The sequence below is a fragment of the Equus przewalskii genome, chromosome 10 (assembly GCF_037783145.1).
Source record: "Equus przewalskii isolate Varuska chromosome 10, EquPr2, whole genome shotgun sequence".
In the NCBI taxonomy this organism is placed as follows: Eukaryota; Metazoa; Chordata; class Mammalia; order Perissodactyla; family Equidae; genus Equus; species Equus przewalskii.
In genome coordinates, this window is record NC_091840.1 from 37,780,065 (window position 1) to 37,800,042 (window position 19,978).

The window sequence follows — 19,978 nt, forward strand, 5'->3', positions numbered from 1 at the left end:
AAGGGCAGAGATGGGCTTTCGAAGCGTCCTTATCCCCGGATTGACGGTGAGGACTGGGAGAAGGAGACACACCATCTTTGCAATCGCTCTTCGGGGCTGCAAAACATCTGTGAGCGACTAGCAGCCCTGCCACTGCCGCCGATATTTAGTCTCTGAAAGAGGAAAGCTACCCCAATGCTCGTAACAGTTGGTTATCAAACCCCGTGCCATATGCAACTTTAATTGTGAATCAAGGAGACTTTCATGCCCCAAGCATTGCCTCGGCCCTGTTCCCACACTTTACTCCTGCAAGCAGCTCCATCCAGGAAATAAGGATCTAACTCTGGGGAAAAGCCAAAAAAAAAAACAAAAACCCACGGATACACGTGAAGGGAGAGCCCTGGATGACAGCTGAGAGGGAGCCTAGAGAGCCCCCAGCCGGAGGCAAGGGCAGAGGGCTCAGGAAGAATCTGTTCTGAGGGTGCGAAACTGACATTAATTGATGTTGTTGATAGCTGTTGTTTGATTAACAAGTTTCCTTATACAAGGCAGAGAATTTGGATATAAATTACTGTTAGATACATGGAAAACAAAACAAACAAAAAGTAAGGTGATTATAATTCCTGAGCAAAGCAGAAAATTGTACAAGACATGAAACGCACTCATAGTGTGTCACGCAGCACAGCTGCGGATAGAGAGTCACAGCACGGTAAACACTGAAGCTGTTCTGACTCAAAATGATGATACAACCATACTGGCAGGATGTGGGGAGGGGAGGATCCGGTGGGAGTGTGACTGAAGTACTTCTTCCGGAAGTATATAGATGCTATCTATTTAAAACCAGAACTGCACTATTTGGAAACAAAAAGGTATGTACGAAAAGAAATATCACAGCAGTGGGCTTTGGGGAGCAGGAGGAGGGATGGGGTGCGAGACTGATGATTTTCTACTAAGGCTGTGGAACTATCTGACTTTCAATATTATGAGCATGTACAACTTTGAGTCTTAAAATTTACAACAATTCTCATCATAATTATCTGGAAAGTAGTAGGCAGTGTGTGTGTCTCCTATCATGGAGGTTTTTCCTCATACAAATTGGGTCTCTGACACAATCTGTGTTTTCTAGTCTCATATTCCTGGCAGCCCTGTGGATGTGAAACCCCACATGCTCTACAGTCCACATGATGATAATAATCCCATTCTGACCTTCTCCTTGTATATTCTTTTTTTTTTTTTTTTTGAGGAAGATTAGCCCTGAGCTAACATCTGCTACCAATCCTCCTCTTTTTGCTAAGGAAGGCTGGCCCTGAGCTAACATCCGTGCCCATCTTCCTCTGCTTTATATGTGGGATGCCTACCACAGCATGGCTTGACAAGCGGTGCCATGTCCACCTGGGATCCAAACTGGTGAACCCCGGGCCACCAAAGTGAAACGTGCAGACTTAATCACTGTGCCACCGGGCTGGACCCCCCTTTTTTCTTTTTAAGGTATGCTTTTTGGTGAGGAAGATTGGCCCTGAGCTAACCATCTGTTGCCAACTTCCTCTTTTTTTTTCTCCCCAAAGCCCCAGTACATGGTTGTATATCCTAGTTGTAAGTCCTTCTAGTCCTTCTATGTGGGACACCGCCTCAGCATGGCGTGATGAGTGGTGTGTAGGTCCATGTCCAGGATCCGAATCCCCGAACCCTGGGCCACCAAAGCAGAGCATGCAAACTTAATCACTACACCACGGGGTTGGTCCTTAGTATATTCTAAATGTTGAGATTTGGGAGTTTGGCATTTGTTTTCTCCAAAGCAACTAGTGAAACTGCAGTGCTTGGCTCTGAATAGTACAGATCCGGGTGGGGAAAAAAACTCAGTAAGATAAGCAGATCATGTCCTCCTTCCTATAAAGCTGCAGAAAAGCAGGTACGACTCCGCTTGGCAAAGCTGTCTTCCCAGATGCTGTTTCCGGCAAAGGAGAATTGCATAAACACCTGGACTTCAGAGACTGTTGCTGTGTCCTATGGAAGAAAATCACTAGCCGCTAACAAGTCTGTTGTCCTGATGGGTTGTTTAATCAAATGATGTGCTGCTCTGATAACGCCTTTTTTCTGGAAGAGATATAGTCTTAAAATATGCTTTTTCCAGCCAGAAGGAAGAAAGAGGTCTTCCCTGTTCTCCCACATACACGGAGATAATAAAACCTATGCTTCTCCTCAATTTCTTAAGAGTTTGGGATTTTCTGTTTCATTTACCTTAACATTTCTTACCCAGGAACTGCTGCGATGCTTGAGCGCTGACCTTGTCTACCGGCAGGCCGCAGCGCCGGGAACACTCACTCCGCCCCCAAGAAACCCCGGGGGTGTTAGCCCCCTAGCCCAGCCAGCACACACTCTGCACTGCCACCTGCAGGTGCGAGCAGCGGCTGCTCTTCCATTCTTTACCACGACTTCTATTACCATTTTTTATTAATGTTGTTTATTTACAAAGCTTCTTTGTTGTACTGAAAGCAACAATGGTGTTACAACCTCAGTATAACTGGTAGCCATGGATGGTTATGACATCCACCAATCACAGCTATCCACCTACAGTGAGAATCTTACATGAAAACCTGACACTTAGAATTTGCTGGGGTGAAGTCCCCCATCTTGGTGGAAGGCAGAATGTCACAGGAACTATGATTTTTGGGTGGGTGGGTGAGTAGGTGTCCTGGGGTTTGTATCACAGGCACTTTTTTTTTCAACAGCTACCAACTCTATATGAGCAGTCCAATGGACCTGAACAGAGTCCAGCACCTTCCCTTCCCCGGGGCGGGGCTGGGATGCTCAGCTCACCTTCCAGCACCCCCTGCCTCAGGCTCTGCCCTAGAGGAGTCCTTTCTAGCTCCCACACCCACTGCGAAGACACAGGAGAGGAAATCTCTTTTCACTCAGGCCTCAACCTCTGGGGGCGGCACCCTCCAGGAGTCCCGTTGATCTTTGTGGTGGGACACGCGGGGCTCTGTGGAACAGCCCAGCGCCAGCCCACCCCATCCAGCGCTGTTTCTCTACAAAGACTTCCAAGACAGCGGCTCAGGGCAATCCGGCAGAACACAACCTGCTGGAAAACAATCTTAGCAACCTGTTTGTACCCAGAACCCAAACTCACCTACCTTACTTGGGTCCCAGAACTCGTAGTGGCTCATAGTGTGGCTGTTTCCTCTGAAATCTTTCACGTTTTATGAACCACGAGGAAATCTATTACTTTGGTATTTAGATGGCCTGGGTTTTGGACTTTGAAACTAAGAAGGAAACAGTCCACAAACCTTGGAACCGCAAAGATGAGTGCCAGAGTGACATATTGGCAGAACCACACGGAAAGGGGGGTGATGGATGTGTCCTCCTCCCTGTGGCACCCGGCATTTTACTGTGTTGGGAGCGTTTTCCCTCTCTCTCTCCCTTCATAGATTATAAAATCCTGTCGGAGAGGACGGTGGAAGTTCTCCCCGCATCTGTAGGGCCGCAGGCAGCCCCGCAGCGCCTCTGCCCGCTCTCAGAGCCTGGGGGAGGAGGGACGTCCAGGCACTCTGGAAGCCTACTGAGGGTCCTGGGACCTGTCCGTTCGAAGGGCCTTTCGCTTGTCCCGCCAGCCTGCTGCCGCCCCGCCTCAAGCACTCCGAAGCCCCCTCCTTCTTTCTGTGTCCTCTGTGCTTTGTGTGCGCACAGGTGGTGACATCTGGCCTCGCGCCCTCCCCACGCACCCCCATCCATCCCCGGCCCGGGTCTCCCCGCCCTTAAGGCCTCCACGCTCCTGTTTCTGGGCAAGTCTTTGCAGATTCTGGAGCTGGGAAGCGGCCAAGCCCGGGCGGGAGAGGGGTGCGCGGGGCAGCGCCCGCTGCAACCGATCGGGGTCCTTCTAACAGTGGTCAGGAGCAGACCAGACCTGAGGGATGGGGAGAGGCGAGGCCTTAAGGCTCTGAGCCAAGGAGCTCAGAGAACCTTCCTACCAACTCGCGGGGCCACCGCGGGCGTCTCTGCGGAGGCACTAACCTCCTGTGTCTGCTCCTTGTACCGGGCTCGCGGATGCCACACGGCCGGGATGACACAGAGTTGGGGGCACGGAGCAACAACAGCATCTACTCGACCCAGGACCCACTCCTACTTGACCCAGGGATCCACGTCTGGAAGGACCACAGCGGTGGCTGGGGTTGGGGTGGACCCGGGTGCTTTCCCACATCCCGGCACCCTCCCACCTCCAGCTCTGGCGCCCTCGGGCAGACGCCCCTGAGTCCCGCGCGTGCTCTCAACCCGAAGGGCGCTTCCAGCCGGTGGGTTCCTGTTCGACTTGCCCGGGGAAAGAAGGTGAGTGTGGGCCATGGGTGGAGAAGGAGTTAGGAAATCGAGCCTCCGTTTCTGCAGACGTACACTTTCTCTCTTACTGCTGAAATTATCTTAAAGCATACGTGCCTAAGGCAGAGTTTCTGGGCCCGGCCAGGGCAGTGGGATGTAGTTACAGACGGTGACAGGCGCTGGTGTTGGGATTCAGAGAAAACAAAATCAAGCAAATATTTTTTGGGCACTCGCGATGTGCCAGGCTCCGCGCCAGGGGCCCTGCCCAGACGCTCCAAGAGGCCCAAGAAGGCGAAGGGCGCGAGGAGCAGGCTGCACGGAGAGCTGATCCGAACCCGCACTTCCTGGCCTTCAGCTGCTACGTAGGCAGCATCGTGGGGGCTCCTGGGCGGTTTAGTCCAGTCCCAGCTCCAGCTGCTGCTCTCACGGGATGCCCTCCGGCCACTCTGCCTCAGAACCACGGTGAACAGAAGTGTCTCCATTTCACCACTGCCAGCTCTTCTGCCCAGGACTCCTACGTTTCCTAAACACGCTAAGGCCAGGTGGCAGCCATTCTTTGGAGAAATTTCAAGTGTGAACTGGCTTCCTCACCAGACTGCCCTTCCCCTAAGTGACCTGTTGAAATACAGATCCACCAATAGGGGAGCTCATCCTGGTACCGTATTGCAACTCTACCCCAAGGAACAGGGAAGGCCGAACAGATTAAAGGAAGGGAACTAGTTAGTATTGACTATTCATAGACTAAGGACCAGGGGCTTTAGATCCATTGTTTTATATAATCCTCACACTCTAAGAGAAAGACATCATTCACCTTTTAAATTGTCTTTAAAAACATAGCATTATATAGAAAAGTGCACGAAAAATAAGTTTGATGAAAGTGAACACACCCAGACCAAAAATTAGAAGCTGTCTTTGTGCCCCTCCCCGTGACTATCTGATCCTTTCTCCCTGCAAGGACAGTATCCTGACTTTTAACATCACAGGCTAGTTTTGCCTGGTTTCAAACTTATGTGAATGGAAGCATGCACTTTACAGTATAGTCTGTTAGGTCCAGCTTCTTTCACTGAATATCATGTTTGTAAGTTACCTCCACTTTGTTCTCTGAGGCAGAATATGAATTCAAATACAAGCGTAATTTGTTCAATTACATTGATGTATCATTTTCTCCTCTAGAAGTATGGAATAATTTATCCATTTTCCATGGACATTAGGGTCATTTCCACTTGGGAGCGATAGTGAAAAATGTTCTCTCTCATTGTTAGACATGTTTGTTGGCCATGTACCTAGGAGTTGCTAGCTATGCTTATGTTCAATTCTAGGGGACATTGCCAAATCCTTTTAGGGGATACATATTGCCAAATACATTTCCCTAAGTGGTTGTAGCAATTTACATTCCCATCTGCAATGTATAAGAGTCCCAGTTATTCCACATTCTCAGCGACACTTGGTTTTGTCAGTGTTTTTAGTATTAGCCATTCCGATAGGTCTATAGTGGCATCTCATAATAATTTCATTTTCCATTTTCCTGACGACTATTGAGGTTGAGCATCGTTTCATATACTTATTGGCCTCTTTTATGAAGTACCTGTTCACGTAGTTTGCTCCAACTTTGTTCTTCTTTAAGATAGTCCTTGCTCATTATTCTTGACTCTGCATTTTCATGTGCATTTTAGAAACAACTTGTCAGTCTCTGTCCCCCAAAGGGCTCAAAGCTTGACTGGTATTTCATGGAATCTATATGTCAATTTGGGGAGAATTGACATCTCCATGATGTTGAGTCATTCAATCCATGAACATGGTAATATCTCATCATATAGTTTTCTTTTATTTCTCTCAATAATATTTTATAGTTTTCGATGTAGATCCTTCAAAATCTTTCACATGATTTATTCCTAGGCATTTGATGTGCTTAATGTTATTATAACTGGCATCATCTTTTATACTTTCATTTCTCAATTGTTTGTTACAGGTATACGGAAATACAATTGATTTTTATAAATCGACCTTATCTAAATTCACTTATTAATTCTAAGACTATATTTGTAGATTTTTTCAGATGGTATACATGTGCAGTCCTGTTATGTGAATAATTTGAAAGTTTTCTTTCTTAGTTTTCAATCTTTATGCTTTTCACTTCCTCTTCTGGCCTTACTATTCTAGCTAGAACCTCCAGTAAAAAGTCAAATAGAATTGGTAATAGCAGATATTGTTGTCTTATTCTTCATCTCAGGGGGATCATTAAATATGATGTTGGCTGTAGATTTTATGTTGATAATCTTTGTCAGACTAAAGAAGTCTCCTATTTTTAGTTTACTGAGACATTTTATCATCAATGTTGAATTTTATCAAATGTTTTTCCTGTGTCTATTGAGATAGTCATGTTATTTTTCTTCTTTATTCTGTTAATGTGGTAAATGAAAATGTGACACAAGCTGGACATATCAGAACCATCCTTGGGCATTTCACCAGCTTCCTGAGAATGGTCCTCTCTCTTCTCTTCCATAGTTATGAATTATAACAACTAAGTGAGTGTGGAGCTTCTGGGGACTATCTTTCCTACCACATGGAGAGAGCCTACCAGAAAATAAGGTCAACCCAAAGGAAATCAAAGCCAAGATGTTGGGGGAGGGGAGGTGGTGAGAAAGAGAGAAAGACACCCACACAGAAAATAATATTGGTGACAACATCTGAATCCTGGGTAGGCAAGATATATGAACCAACGAATTCTTTTTCCTTAAAGTCCTTTGAGTTGATCTTATTTGTATCCATCATGTCCATCTTGCTTGGAAGATTTTCCCAAACAAATTGCAAAAATCATGTCACACTGTTAAACATAAACTGTATTTCCAACACAGCTGAGGGATGGGAATGGGGCTGGGCTGGGAGAGCGCCCTGCAGCTGAAACACGCAGTTCTAGGCAGCCTTGTTCCAACACTATGGGAGACAGGGTATAAAAACCAGCACCGACCAACATCCAGATACAACAGTATTAACCTTTATAGTCACACACCTGTTAGGTCCTATCTTACCACACAATCCATTTTCCAAGATATAAACAACTTCAGCGTATTATCTTGGCCTTTGGAATGGGTCCAGAAAGAATTATCCAACCTATCTTCCAAACCACAGATGAAAATTATTCTAGGGATTTCTGGAACATGACAGATGTAAGGAGTCTGGGAGCAAGAGAGCCAATGAAACATCCCAACTTTCCTAGGGCGAAGGGGAAGATTCACGAGTGAGGGAACCGTTGAGCCTTGCCTTTATATGGAGACTTCACTGCCACTGCCATGATCCCTAGCTGAAGTGACACCAGGAGTTCCCACCTCAGGACTCAGCACAGTACAGGACTAGCCCCAGCATCCCTGCAGGCCCTGTCTAAGACACTGGTTTAATGAAGCCATAATCCATGCACTTGACGAGACATTCCCGGGCCGTCTGAACCACTGCCGCCTTCTTCTCATCCGGCTCCTGTTTGCCCACCACAGTCAGGATCTCCAGCAGCTCACTCTCCACCAGCTTCTTGGCCAGCTCAGCATCGGCTGCCAGCAGGTTGTAGGCAATGACCAGGCCCCGGTGTTGGACTGACAGCCGGTCGTGCAGGCAGAGCCGCTGTAGGATCTCCAACCACTGAGTTGTCTGGAGTCGGGGAGGTAGAAAAGGAAGAATCAGAGGAATCAGTGGGGGGACAGACAGAGGAGATTTTGGACAAGACAAACAGAAGGCATTGGCCAGGCCCAGATTCGGGACTCTGAAAGGTTGAGCACCTATCTGGTTATGTGTGTATGGGACTCAGCATATGCCTACTTGAGCCCCCTTGGGACTAGCGGGGTGATGCCCATCTCCTTACCAGGGCCAGGGCAGGAACTGGAGAACTAGAAGGAACTTGAAATAATCCAGTTCCTTTCGTTTTACAAGTAGAGGGACTGAGGTTCAGAGGGGGAAGGAACTTAGCTATGGTCACACCTCTGGAAATAGTAGAGAATAAACATCCACCCATCCATTTATTTTTTAAGTGTCTTGAGAAGCAAAGGGACAGGCCTACTGCATGTCTGAGTGCAACGGGGATGGAAGTTGTTGAAAGGAGGATTCTAACCCTCGGCACATGGGCAATGCCTGCTTCTGCCAACCCAGGTGCCCTTTGTGCTGTGAGCTCCAGGCATGCCCTAGCCATGCACTCCACCAGCCTTGACTTCAACTGGAATCAACAGTGGAGTCTGGAATGTATCCTTTCCTCCATCCCTCCTCCCTCTCTCTCCTCTATTCCCAGGTATGAAGCAACCCAACTACTGTGCATGGGGCAGACAGGACTCTAGACCACTCTGATCACCCCAGGAGACAGGGATGGAGCTGAGAATAGAACCAGGAGGCTTGATTCTTACATCATTCAACAGACACCCATGAGCAGCAGAGCAGACTAGCTATCAGCATGTGTTCTGGAGTCAGAGAGACCAGTGTTCGGGTCCCAGCTCAGCCACTTACCAACCGTATGACCTTCACTAAGTTATTTAACCTCTCCAAGCCTCAGGAGCCTCATCTGTCATCTGCCAGGCCGACCTCTTAGCACCGTGATGACTTAATGATATGATACATGGAAAGAGCTTAGCGTGGGGCTGGCACACGGTGAGAGCTCAGCCAGGGGAAGGGGACAGGGATGATGACTCTAGGCACTAACCCAAAGCTTTCCCCTTTGCTTCCTCATACCTGTTACCCTGACCCTCCAACGGTCAGCGGGAACAGCTTTCTACATGCACTGCTCTCAGATAGGGAGACAGGCACAGAGAGGAAGAAAAGGCAAATTATGCGCTTCCAAGCATCTAAGCAGACTTTTGTATACTCTGCACTGAGTCTCCTACCACAAGGAAAGGAAATGAAAGCATTTCCTTTTCATCAGCTAGCTGTGGTAGGGTTCAGGGAAAGACTTAACGCTGATGAGTAAGTGATAATGGGTCCAGTGCCCATCGCTCCCTAGGAGGAGTCATTGAGGGCTAATGGAAGGGGTGATAGATCCCACTGGGATAGGAACCCGGGGCAGAAGGAACTGTTGCCTGGCTTCCCAGGGCATGTCCCAGAGACGTGAGACTGTGGAGGCCAACATCCACCATGGCCTCAGAGTTGTTCAAAGGATGGTCTGGACAGCTTCACAGAGTCCCCAGGATGCCAGTGTGGGGACAGGAATGCAGCCAAGACTTCTGAGCCTCTCAGAAAGAAGGAAGAAGTGGCCAAGAGTAGGTCAGCAATCCTGAAGGATTCCAGTCCTTTCCCAACTAACTGGCTGTGTGGCCCTGGGCTAGTGACTTTTCTGCACTCAGTTTCCTCATCTGTAAAAGAGGAATAACAATAATCATACGCACCTCACTGAGTTGTTGGGGAGATAAAATGACTTAAGAGACGTGAATGCTTAGAGCAACGGCTGGAGCACAATAAGTGGGTGAGTCACAGAGCGCCCTGTGGGTCTGTTGACAAGAGTTGGGTGACCAGTTACTTCAGCAGAGGCTGCTGAGGGCAGTGGGTTCAAAGTGTGGTCCCCAGGCTGGAAGCACCCACCCCCCATCTACTGAATCAGAATATCTGGGGAAGGTGTCTTAACCAGCCCTCCGGGGGACTCACACACCTTCCAGCTCTGAGAACTTTGCCTTCAGGAAAGTGCTGGAGCCCAAGGACCAAGCAGGATGAGCTCCATCCAGCAGAGAGACTCCATCCCTGGAGCCAGGAGGGCGTAAGCACCCTGGCATTTAGAGAATACACAGACACACCACACACACACACACAGCCCAACCATAAGCGATCTAAAAGAGCCTGCCTTTAAAGGAGACTTGAATATGTTCGAATTGAGATGTTGACGTTTCTCGCCCTCAGTGAGACGATGCCGGTGAAACAGGGAAAGGTTCATTTTGCACCCCGTGTTCGTGACTGTGTAAGTATCACTCCCGTTATACCTGCCGAGATGGCCACGGTCCCAACAAAGGATCTGAGCATCATGTTCACTTCAGAGAATCTGCCACCTCTTTGCCAAACCACGAGCTCCCTATGGCACCCCAACCACATGCAGACCTCTCCTGGGCAGTCCAGGCGCTCCATGGCAGGAATCAGTGTTGCGGGTGTTATTACTGTCATTATTCTTAAGCAGTGAGTTATAAGCACCAGCAAAGGCAATGGGTGGAACAACAGTGGGAGGAATCTGAATTAGAACACTTAGGAGTCCAAATAATGAATGTCAGGGGCCAAAAAGTATGACTCTCCTCTCTTTAGGTTGTGGGAGCAGAGACCTAGCGGGCTGGGAAGGGTTATCATGGGGCTGGCCTTCCCCAGAGGACCGTACAGGGTGGTGTGGTCTGGGGGTGGGGCATTCCCTGGAGCGCCCCCAGCCCCTGCCCGCCCCCAGGGCCCCCTCTCACCACTTGGGTCATCTTGAGGCACAGTTTCTTATGTGCTGCTGTCAGCATGGCCAGGGCCCCTGCGGCCGCATTCTGCACTTTGTCATCATCCTCCCCACAGAGCAGCACCACCAGCTTCAGCCGGTCATTCCCGTCCGCCAGGAACCTCTCCTGTACCTGTGGGAGGCAGGTACATGGCTCAGAGAAAAATGCTCCCCTCTCCCCAGCCTGGAGAGGGAAAGATGCATCTGAAGCCGCGTTCTCTGACCCAAGATCCCTTGGAGCTTTCCTGTGAGCAGCTCACCCATGCCACCTCCCCCAGGAAGTCTTCTCTGATTAGCTGGATGAAGGGGCTACAAACTCCTCTGCTAAAAGGTTAAAGAGAATAAGGGATCCCCCATACAGCATGTGCCACCACCTCTGTTTGCAGTCAGCTATCCACACAGTTATCCAGCAGAGCAAGGGGCAGGCACAGACTCCTGAAGGTAGGTGTTGCCTGAAGAGCCATGTTTCACTTCCCTTTGGGGTGGAATGTTTCTCCCACAACAGATGGGCCTTTGGGGTCTGCCGTAAAATGACTTTGCAGTTCCTGAAGGCAGAGGGGCTTGGCAAGAGCAAGGGATGAATGGGTAGTTGACTTGGTATTAAAGAGCTGCTTTACCATCACCAGGTGAGGGATGAAGGTTCCCAAGGACCCAAAAGCCAGGCGAAGGGCCTCCTGGGGCCCAGAGCCTTGACACGTCTTGAAGCACACTGAGGCCCCGCCCCTCTGCTCTACAGTAAAGTCTGGCTGGTCAGGTTTAAGGGCATTTTGTTGGACCAGGTTTCCGAGAAGTGGGGCTCCAAAAGGGGTCAAAGGTCACAGCTGCCCAGGTTATGACCCTCCACCTACATCTCCCTGAAGCTGGAGCAGTGGTCCTCAGAGGCGAGAGTATGGCAGAGATGTCAGTGTGGTCCCCTCTCATGGGGGACAGTTGTGACTGGGAAGCAGCTGCCCTAAAAGGACTACATTTCCCCACCCCCTAGTCTAGCACCTAGATGTGGCTCTGAACCAACGCTCATCACGGAACGTGAGCGGAAGTGATGTGTGTCATTTCCAGGCCACCACGGTGGAGTACTGCAGGTGCCTCTCCTCATTCACTATCTGCCAAGGTGGCAGAGGGGGAGACAGTTCTTGACCATCCCAGAAGCCTGGATCCCTCAGTCATTGCTTGGAAGCGAGCCACCTGATCCAAACATGGGCGAGAAGTGATGTGGGCGAGACATGACTTCCATCCTGTGGGACCGCTGTGTTGACTAATTTGATTTGGGTTGTTGCAGCAGCCGGTGCTCCCAGGGGGAAGGCTGCTCCCCCATCCCATTGTCACTCCCCTCCCCTTTCCTTGGACACACTCACTCTCTTCCCCCCACGTGGCTGCCAGGATCCAGGTCAGCCTTAGGCCAGATCCCTGGTGGACCCTGTGTAGCTTTATTTCTTTTGACTTTAACAGGCTTGCATGGTCTCAGTTTTCCTCCTGTAACAGTGAGAAGATCCAAGACTTAAGAATTGAGGGGAAACAGAGTGGGTCTCACACTAGACCCTACAGGAGGGCCCAGGAGGGCCCCTTGGCCTGGCCCTCACACGCATGAAGGGCCTCACATTTACATGCTGTTGCTACCTCTGCTGAGGTTAGACCCACAGGTACAGCAGTCCTCTGGCAGGATGGAAATAAGAAGACATTCATTCACTGTATGGTTATAATTTGTGCCATTGCTGGACCACGAGGCCATGGACACGTTCTGAATTCATTTTATTTTTATAAATCCTGTAATTATTCTGTGAAGAGCACACTTATAGTGCATTGCAGTTTCTATGGAAACAGCGTTAGTTCATCAAATAACATTTAGAATATACTAAAATTGTTTGTAACTGTTTTTGCATTTCCTCCTTTTTTTATATATGTGGAACTTCAATAAATGCAAGTGGCCTGGCCTCTTTTGACCTCTCAGAGGCCCTGGTCTCATATCCTGCTTTGCCATGAGATTATTTAGACCTAAATAACTTAGGGAGACGGTTCCTTCCATCTCATCCAGTGCCAAGCTTTGGGGTCAAAGCCCCAGCTGGGCAGAATAGGACTTTGTGTGTTGTCCTTTGTCTCCTTTGTGCATATATTCCTCTCAGGGTCCCTACAGGAAGGGGCTATAACCTAGGAAGGATTCCTGGGTTCTCTGGCAAAATGCTCCCTTAACGCAGTTGTAACAGCCCTGACCTGTGGCCCAACTCTCCATGCTTTGACCGTTCCCGTCCCCATCCTGAGTCCCCTCACCTCCTTGTTCACCACCATGTTGCACATGCATTCAGTGGCTGCCTGCCGCAGCTGGTCATGATTCTCAAACATGTAGTTCTCAATGTCTGGCAAGGCCTTCTCCTTAAAGATCTTCTGCCTAGGGTGCAAGGGGTGGAGAAAGAAAGGCCACTGAGTCCTCTGTCATGGGCACTTGGGTTTTTTGCCCACCCAGGGGCCATTCCACCATCCCAGTCAGCCAGCATGGTTTGGATGGCACTGACCCCACCCCCGCTCCAGGAGGGGCACCAATGGGCATAAACTAAATGACATAGTACAGCATCCTGGCCATAGTGATGGGGTTTGGGATGAACATGTCACCCAGTTGGAGATTCTTTTGCATTACTGATGGGGAAGAGAAATTCTCTCTTTCTCTCTCCTGCTGAATATGAAGCCAAGACGTTGTGAGGTCTGGAGCAACCCTTGTGATCATGAGAGAGGGGAAAAGCTGATCTGAAAACTAAGACAACACAGACAGGAGAGGTGGAGAGAAGTAGGACCTGGGACAGCTTTGTAACCCCTGCATCAAGCCTCACCTGAATCTGGATTACCCCAGACTTTTTATTTACATTAGTCATTAAATTCCCTTTGTGCTTAAACCAGCTGAAGGTGAGTTTTCTGCCACTTGCAACCAAAAGAGCCTCAACCCAATACACTCGACCATCCTGCTGCTTCCAAGAAGGAATACACTTTATTCCCACCCAGCCAGCTGGATATCTTCCTTACTACTTCAGAAAGAAGCGCCTTTGCAGTCTCCTGTGGCTTCATACATTCGCTCTGTGGTTCTTCCAAGTCCTAACACAGATCCCTCCCACTGTCGTTTCTACCCACCGCCTTGGATCCTGTCCTCGGGGGAAGGCACACACGGTATATGTGAAATTTCCACCAAACACCTCATGGGACGCCTCTCTCCATCCCTGCTCCCTCCACACCCCACTCACCGGAGTTTGTCACTCCGCCCAGACAGGTTGGTGAGACCTAGGAGGGCCTCGTAGTTCTGCAGCCCATCCCTCTGTGTGTCCAGGAGACTCACGAGGGGCCGCACCACCTCGTACACCTGTGGGGAAGTGTCCAGGAGCGGGTTGGGCGGAGACCATGTCTGCCCAGTCCTGAACATTCATAACAGCCCAGCTTTAGAATTTCCAAAGCACATGCCCTCCCACTGTCTGATTCAACCTTCACAATGATGCTGAGAGGCAAGATTATTGCCTTTACTTTGCATATGAGATAACTGAGTTTCCAAGAGGACAGCCAAGTTAGTTGAGGCCGAACCAGGCCTGGAATCCAGGCGCCTCCAATTTACTGCCCTCTCTGTGACTGCACCATGCCCCCTCCAAGGCCGGAGGTAGGATGACGAGGGGAAGGCCTCTAGGGTCAGAGGAGCCTCCTCCCATCGTCCATCCCACCCTCCCAGGCACCCACCCGCTCCCCAGGGAAGGCGATGTCCGGATTAGAGACCGCAGCAATCTTTGCTAGGGCGTGGGCTGCCTTCACTTTGCCCACGTCTGTGCCCTCCAGAGCCAGGGGAATCAGGGCCTGCAAGAAAGGGCACAGTCACTCCTCGGTCACAGACACCCAGCAGCTTCTCTCCCCATCCTCCCTCTCCAGCTGCTGTCCTTCTGTTCCATCAGAACTTCGGGAAGACTTTGCAATTTCATCAACTCTCGAGAATCATAGAAAACAACTACATACTTAATCACGGATTCATGCCCCCTGGTTCCCAGCACACATCAAGGTCTTCACCCACACTCGCCCTCACCCATCCATACGTTTGTTTGGCTTTTGGACAAATCGATCAATATGCCAATTTTTTACCTTCTGCCTAAGTCCAACAGAATCAGAACAGCAGCCATTTATTGAGCACCTACTATGAGCCAATATGTTAAGTGTATTTTCTCTAATTCTTGGAACAGTCTGCAAAACGAGTGTGTGATTTTTTTGTCCCACTTTACAGATAAGGAAACTGTGGCTTGAGGAAATTAAGTAATTGGCCCAAGGTTACACAGCTAAAAAGAGGACAAGCAAGGACTCAATAAGTTGTCTACGGCAAAGTCCATGGTCTCTGTGTCTGCACTGTGCTTCCTTCCAACTGCAAGGAGGATAAATGGGATTCCACAGCAAATCCAATGACACAACACAAAATCAGGCAGAAATTGGTTTGGGGCCATGAGCACAGACAGCACAGAAACCTGAATGACCGTATTCCAGAAGGTTGGGTTGGGGCAAGGAGTACATTCTTGGGTGCGTGTACACACACACACACACACACACACACACATGAGTGTGCTCCTCCCCAGGGGAGCACCTTCTAGGGTGGCAAGAACCTTATCCCACTCAATTACCTTGCCACCACCTTGAGCCACAATGGTTCCTCGGTCTTTTGGGTTGTCACACAGTGCCAAGAAAACCCTGTAGGGCAAGGACAAAGGACATTTAATGCACCAGCACACCCGTCTCAGACATCAGCAGGCCAGCCGGTCAGACCCAGTGAAGCCCTGGAAAGTACTGGCAGTGTGCACATTCTCCAGAATTGGCCACCTTGGGAAGACAGTGCCATGAATATAAGAGGCTGGGGAGAAAGTGAGTCCAAGCGAGGCTGCAAAGAGCCACTCCATGCCTAGTTAGGGAGACAAAGAATGGCTCCTTGCTGCCTACCACCCAGGAGAAACTCTTCAACATGGAGACACCCTGGGACCTCCGTGATCTGGCCCTTGCCTACTTCTCTGGTCTTGCCTAGCACTGCTCCCTCCTGTGCACTGCATGCTCCGGATACAATGCAGGAGGACCCGTCCTTACTCACTCATTCCCTCTCTGTCTTCAGTGTATTTCCATATGCTGCTCCCCTTGGCCTGGAACCCTTCCCTCCCCACATATGGGAGGCTCCCTTTCTTCCTTCAGGATTCCACTGAGTTGTCACATCCTCCAGGAGGCCTTCCTGGCTGCCCACCCACCTACCCTCCAGTCTGGCTGGCTGGGTGCCACTGCCTGTGCTCCAACCACCCCTCGGTCTTTCCCCATAACAGCACCCACTGCAATGTATTGTAACTGCGAGCCTGTCTGCCTCCCCATGAGGCTTCACAGAAACTGTGCCTCTCATCTCTGGAATAGCAGGTCCCACACAGGCCCTGGGGACTAGGGAACCAGAATGGATAGTGACCTCTTTCCTCCTGAGGCAAACTTCTACCTGTGATGACCTGCCCCGCCACATCACTTTTCAATGTTGATCCCCTTCGGTCTCTTCGCCAGCCTCCCCAGTGGCTGATTCCCTTATTTAGTCCCCTGCCATCTCTACTCCCTGCCCAGCCCCCTGCCTCTCGTCCGCTCGGACCCAAGCCCTGGCCCGCTGCAGCCGCACCTGGCCAGCAACTCCTTGGTCTGGTCGGTGAGGATGGCATTGTCCGCTTTCACCATGCAGGCCAGCACGGAGATGACGCCGGCCTTCAGAAGCCGCTTCACCCGCATGTCTACGAAGTCTTTCTTGTCCTGGGGAGATGAAAGGGTGGCAGTGGGCAAGGGGCCTGGGCACCAGGGCAATCCGTATTGGAACTAAAGACGGTGCATTTCTGACTTCTTGCGGAAGGCTGCATAATGACCCCCAAAGATGTCCACGTCCTCATCCCAGAACCTACGAATATGTCCCCTCCTATGGGGAAACGGACTCTGCAAATATGATTAAGTAAAGGGTCTTGAGACGGAGAGAGAATCCTGGGTTATCTGGGCAGGCCCCACATAATCACAAGGGTCTTCATAAGAGGGAGGCAGGAGGGTCAGAATTAGTAGTAGGAGAAGCGACAACAGAAACAAGAGGGTGGAGGGATTCAAGGTCACAAGCCAAGGAAGGTGGCCTTTAGAAGCTGAAAAAGATGAGGAAACTGTCCCCTCAGAGCCTCCAGAGGCAACCAGCCCTGTTGACGCCTCGACTTTGGCCCAGTGAACCTGATTTTAGATTTCTGGTCACCAGAACGGGAAGAGAATGAATCTGTGTTGTTTTAGGCCATTATATTTATGGCAATTTGTTACAGCGGCAATAGGAAACTAACACGCTACTCCAGATCCCCTTTGCCCAACAACGGCCAAGGAGGTGTAAGTGTGTTCTGCTGTCGTGGAGGTCAAAACGTCTCCTCTTCCTTGCCCTCCCCACTCCCAATGCAGAGCCTGAGGAGCTGATGTGACAGGGACATCAACCCCAAAGCCTGTTCATTCACAGAGGAGTGAAACAGAAGAAAGATGATCCAAAACCCTGGAAGACTCATATATTACTTTTCTTGCAAAGAAAAGGCTTACAAAAGGTCAGCTTTCCATGGGGGAGAGGGGGCACTGGGGGACACAGGCAGGGGTGAGAGGGGATAGGGAGCAGACAAAGCTGACATAACAACGGATCAGGTTTCGGGGAAAACTCAAAGTCAGCCCCAGGGTTGAACAGTCCCTGCAGACAATCCTCCGAGAGGCTGGGAAGAGGCCGACAGTCACCGGCAACCTCTAGAAGCTGCGTGTGAACTTTATGGCGGCAGAACATGCCACACACTCTTGCCTGCAGGAAATACTGTGCAGCTTTAAAACGATTCAGAGAATGACATAGCAATGTGGAAAACGTATAAAGTATTTTCCCAAAATTGGGCGCAAAATGGTAACTACATTCTGATTATAACTATGAAAAAAAAAGTGCACGGGGGGAAAAAAAGCCTCTGGTGGGTGATATAATACACTGAAATGCGACAGTGCCCACATGGAGATGATGTAATCGTGAGGGTTATTTTCTTTTCTCTACTGTCCACCTTTTTGTTGTTTTTGCAACATGGTTATATTACTTTGATCATTTTTAAAAGTCTAAATGTTTTACTGGCTGGAAATATGATGCATATATATTCACATACAAACTACATACGAAGTATACCCTATTGTGCAGGGATTCACTGGGGAGGGCCCCAAGAGGATTTGTGCCATCTGGGCTAACGGTGACCCGTGTCCCTCCCCCTCTCATTATTCCTACTTAGCACTAATAGCTCCAAATTCAGATATCCCAGAAAACAAAATTTTTATAAGTGTTGGAAACATGAAATACAACTGTCTGATGACTATGAAATCAACAACATAAACTGCAAAACGTTCGTCATGGCTCCATTTCTTTTCTCAGACTACAGATTATTCAGGTCTTTTTCAGGCAGAATAACAACTAAGAAAATACATGAGCGCCACCCGGTGGACGAGATTTACCATTATCATCTTCAGTTTATCTGTCTTAACGCAGAATCCTCTAAACACACATGCACAGCACCCAGACATCACTATCTTCCCCTCCTAACTCTCTGGCTGTCTGGTGGCACAGACCCCTCCCAGGTCATCCCCGTCCCCACCTTGGGGTGCTCCTCGGGCACGTGCTGCTTGGAGAACTTGGCGAGCTGCACCAGCTCGGGGATGACCTCCTTGACGTCGTAGCTGTTGGTGCAGTTCACCAGGGTGGTGGCCACCGAGTACAGGATGGTCTTGTCAGAGGTCTGGAGGCACAGAGTCGGGGGATGGGGGAAGGCAGAAAGGAAACTTTAGAACAGACGTCTGCCTCCAAGACGGCCCCCTCGCATGGCTGGCAAGGTGGTTTGGGAGGAGGGCGGCTGGTGCGGCTCAGCTTGGAGAAGTACAAGCGGCACAGAGGAGACAACTGGTTCTGCTCCTACAGGACGGGCAGACACTCCTCCTGCACCCTCAGCAGCCCCCCGAGAGCAGGAATGGGCGTCCTCTGAGCGTGCTCTCTGCTTTGTGCCTCTTTCAAAAGCCCAATCCAACACGCCTTCCCGTCAGACTGGGATGGGGCAGGGTGGGGCTGGACACTCTCTGTCTGGCCCCGGTGGAAACTCCCTTCCACAATTCCTCCCTTCAGTGGTGGAAAAGAGCCAGGGGGTTGGCCCAGCAGAGGAGGAAAGGAGTCTGGGAGGCACTGGGAAGGAGGAAGAGGGCCCAGAAAAGGCTGTGGGCACTGCCTCTCGGTCCCTCAAGACTTCACTTCCTGAGGGTCTCAGGAAAAAATACCAGTCTGGTGTCCATCCTCCCACTGCCTGGAAGGTATGAAGAGTTGTGAGCCCATTTTACAGTCAGGTAAAATGAGGGCCAGAAAGAGGGAAATGACCAGTCCAGGTTTACACAGGGAGAGGAGGTAGAACCAGAATGAGGACACCGGGGTCCCATTTCCCAGGCTCAGTGTGGGGCCCCGTGAGCCTGAATCTGGTAGACTGCTCCTGAGGCCACAGGTCAGGGCCACACTTGCCTTGGCCAGCTCAAACATGGCCTGCAGGGCAGGAATGTCCTGGACAAAGTCATCTTTCACGTCAGCGTCCAGCGTGAGGTAGGCCAGGCCCTCCACTGCCCATCGCCGGGTGCGAGTGTCTATGGATGCGTTGCATAGCCACCTGCAAGAGGGGAGGGAGGGGCTCTGGGGGGTGGTGCCAGGGCTCAGGTTGGAGAGTGAAGCAATTCAGGGTAGTGGGTAGCAGGAGAGGGGCCTTTCACCATCCGGCATCCACCAGGGCACACCCCAGAGAGGAGATGCTGGGCCTCCCCAGGACCCCCTTACTTGCGACACTGTTTGGCCAGCTTCTCGGTCGACCCTTCAGCAAACTGCCTGAGAGCGTAGTCTGTGCCACCTGCAGAGCCCAGCTTACAGAGCCCCTGTGGGGGAGGGGAGACAGCGGACACTTTCGGGTCAGAAACACCAAGGCTTGGGCACGAGGCCCTGCTCAAAGAGGTGCCTGTGGCTGGAACACTTGGCCCCTTTTTCTTTGCCTGGATAAACCTCTATGCATACTACAAAGCTCAGCCCGGGTGTCACCTCTTCCGAGATGCCTCCTCTCAGCCTTCCGGGTTCAGGTAGATGCCCACGAAGCTGAAGGTTCTCACCCTGCCCCTTTCCCCCACCATTCTGACCCCACAAATATTTTGGGTCTGCCATTTTGAAAAATAAGCACAAAGGAACACCAATCCTATCTGAACTACAAC

General features: G+C 50.3%; 1 protein-coding gene across 2 annotated transcripts in view; it reads right to left on the reverse strand.

Moving 5' to 3' along the window:
• Nucleotides 1-7,269: 7,269 nt before the first annotated feature.
• Nucleotides 7,270-19,978, reverse strand: part of UNC45B (unc-45 myosin chaperone B) — a 29,115-nt gene continuing 16,406 nt past the window's right edge. For both annotated transcript variants that reach the window (XM_070560842.1, XM_008533138.2), the window contains exons 11-20: nucleotides 19,557-19,651; nucleotides 19,251-19,392; nucleotides 18,346-18,486; nucleotides 16,347-16,474; nucleotides 15,334-15,400; nucleotides 14,414-14,527; nucleotides 13,933-14,048; nucleotides 12,974-13,091; nucleotides 10,689-10,844; nucleotides 7,270-7,929 (exon numbers count right to left, since the gene is read on the reverse strand). In XM_070560842.1, the coding sequence (XP_070416943.1) occupies nucleotides 7,669-7,929; nucleotides 10,689-10,844; nucleotides 12,974-13,091; nucleotides 13,933-14,048; nucleotides 14,414-14,527; nucleotides 15,334-15,400; nucleotides 16,347-16,474; nucleotides 18,346-18,486; nucleotides 19,251-19,392; nucleotides 19,557-19,651 (1,338 nt within the window). In that variant the 3' untranslated portion in view covers nucleotides 7,270-7,668. The remainder of the gene's footprint in view (nucleotides 7,930-10,688; nucleotides 10,845-12,973; nucleotides 13,092-13,932; nucleotides 14,049-14,413; nucleotides 14,528-15,333; nucleotides 15,401-16,346; nucleotides 16,475-18,345; nucleotides 18,487-19,250; nucleotides 19,393-19,556; nucleotides 19,652-19,978) is intronic.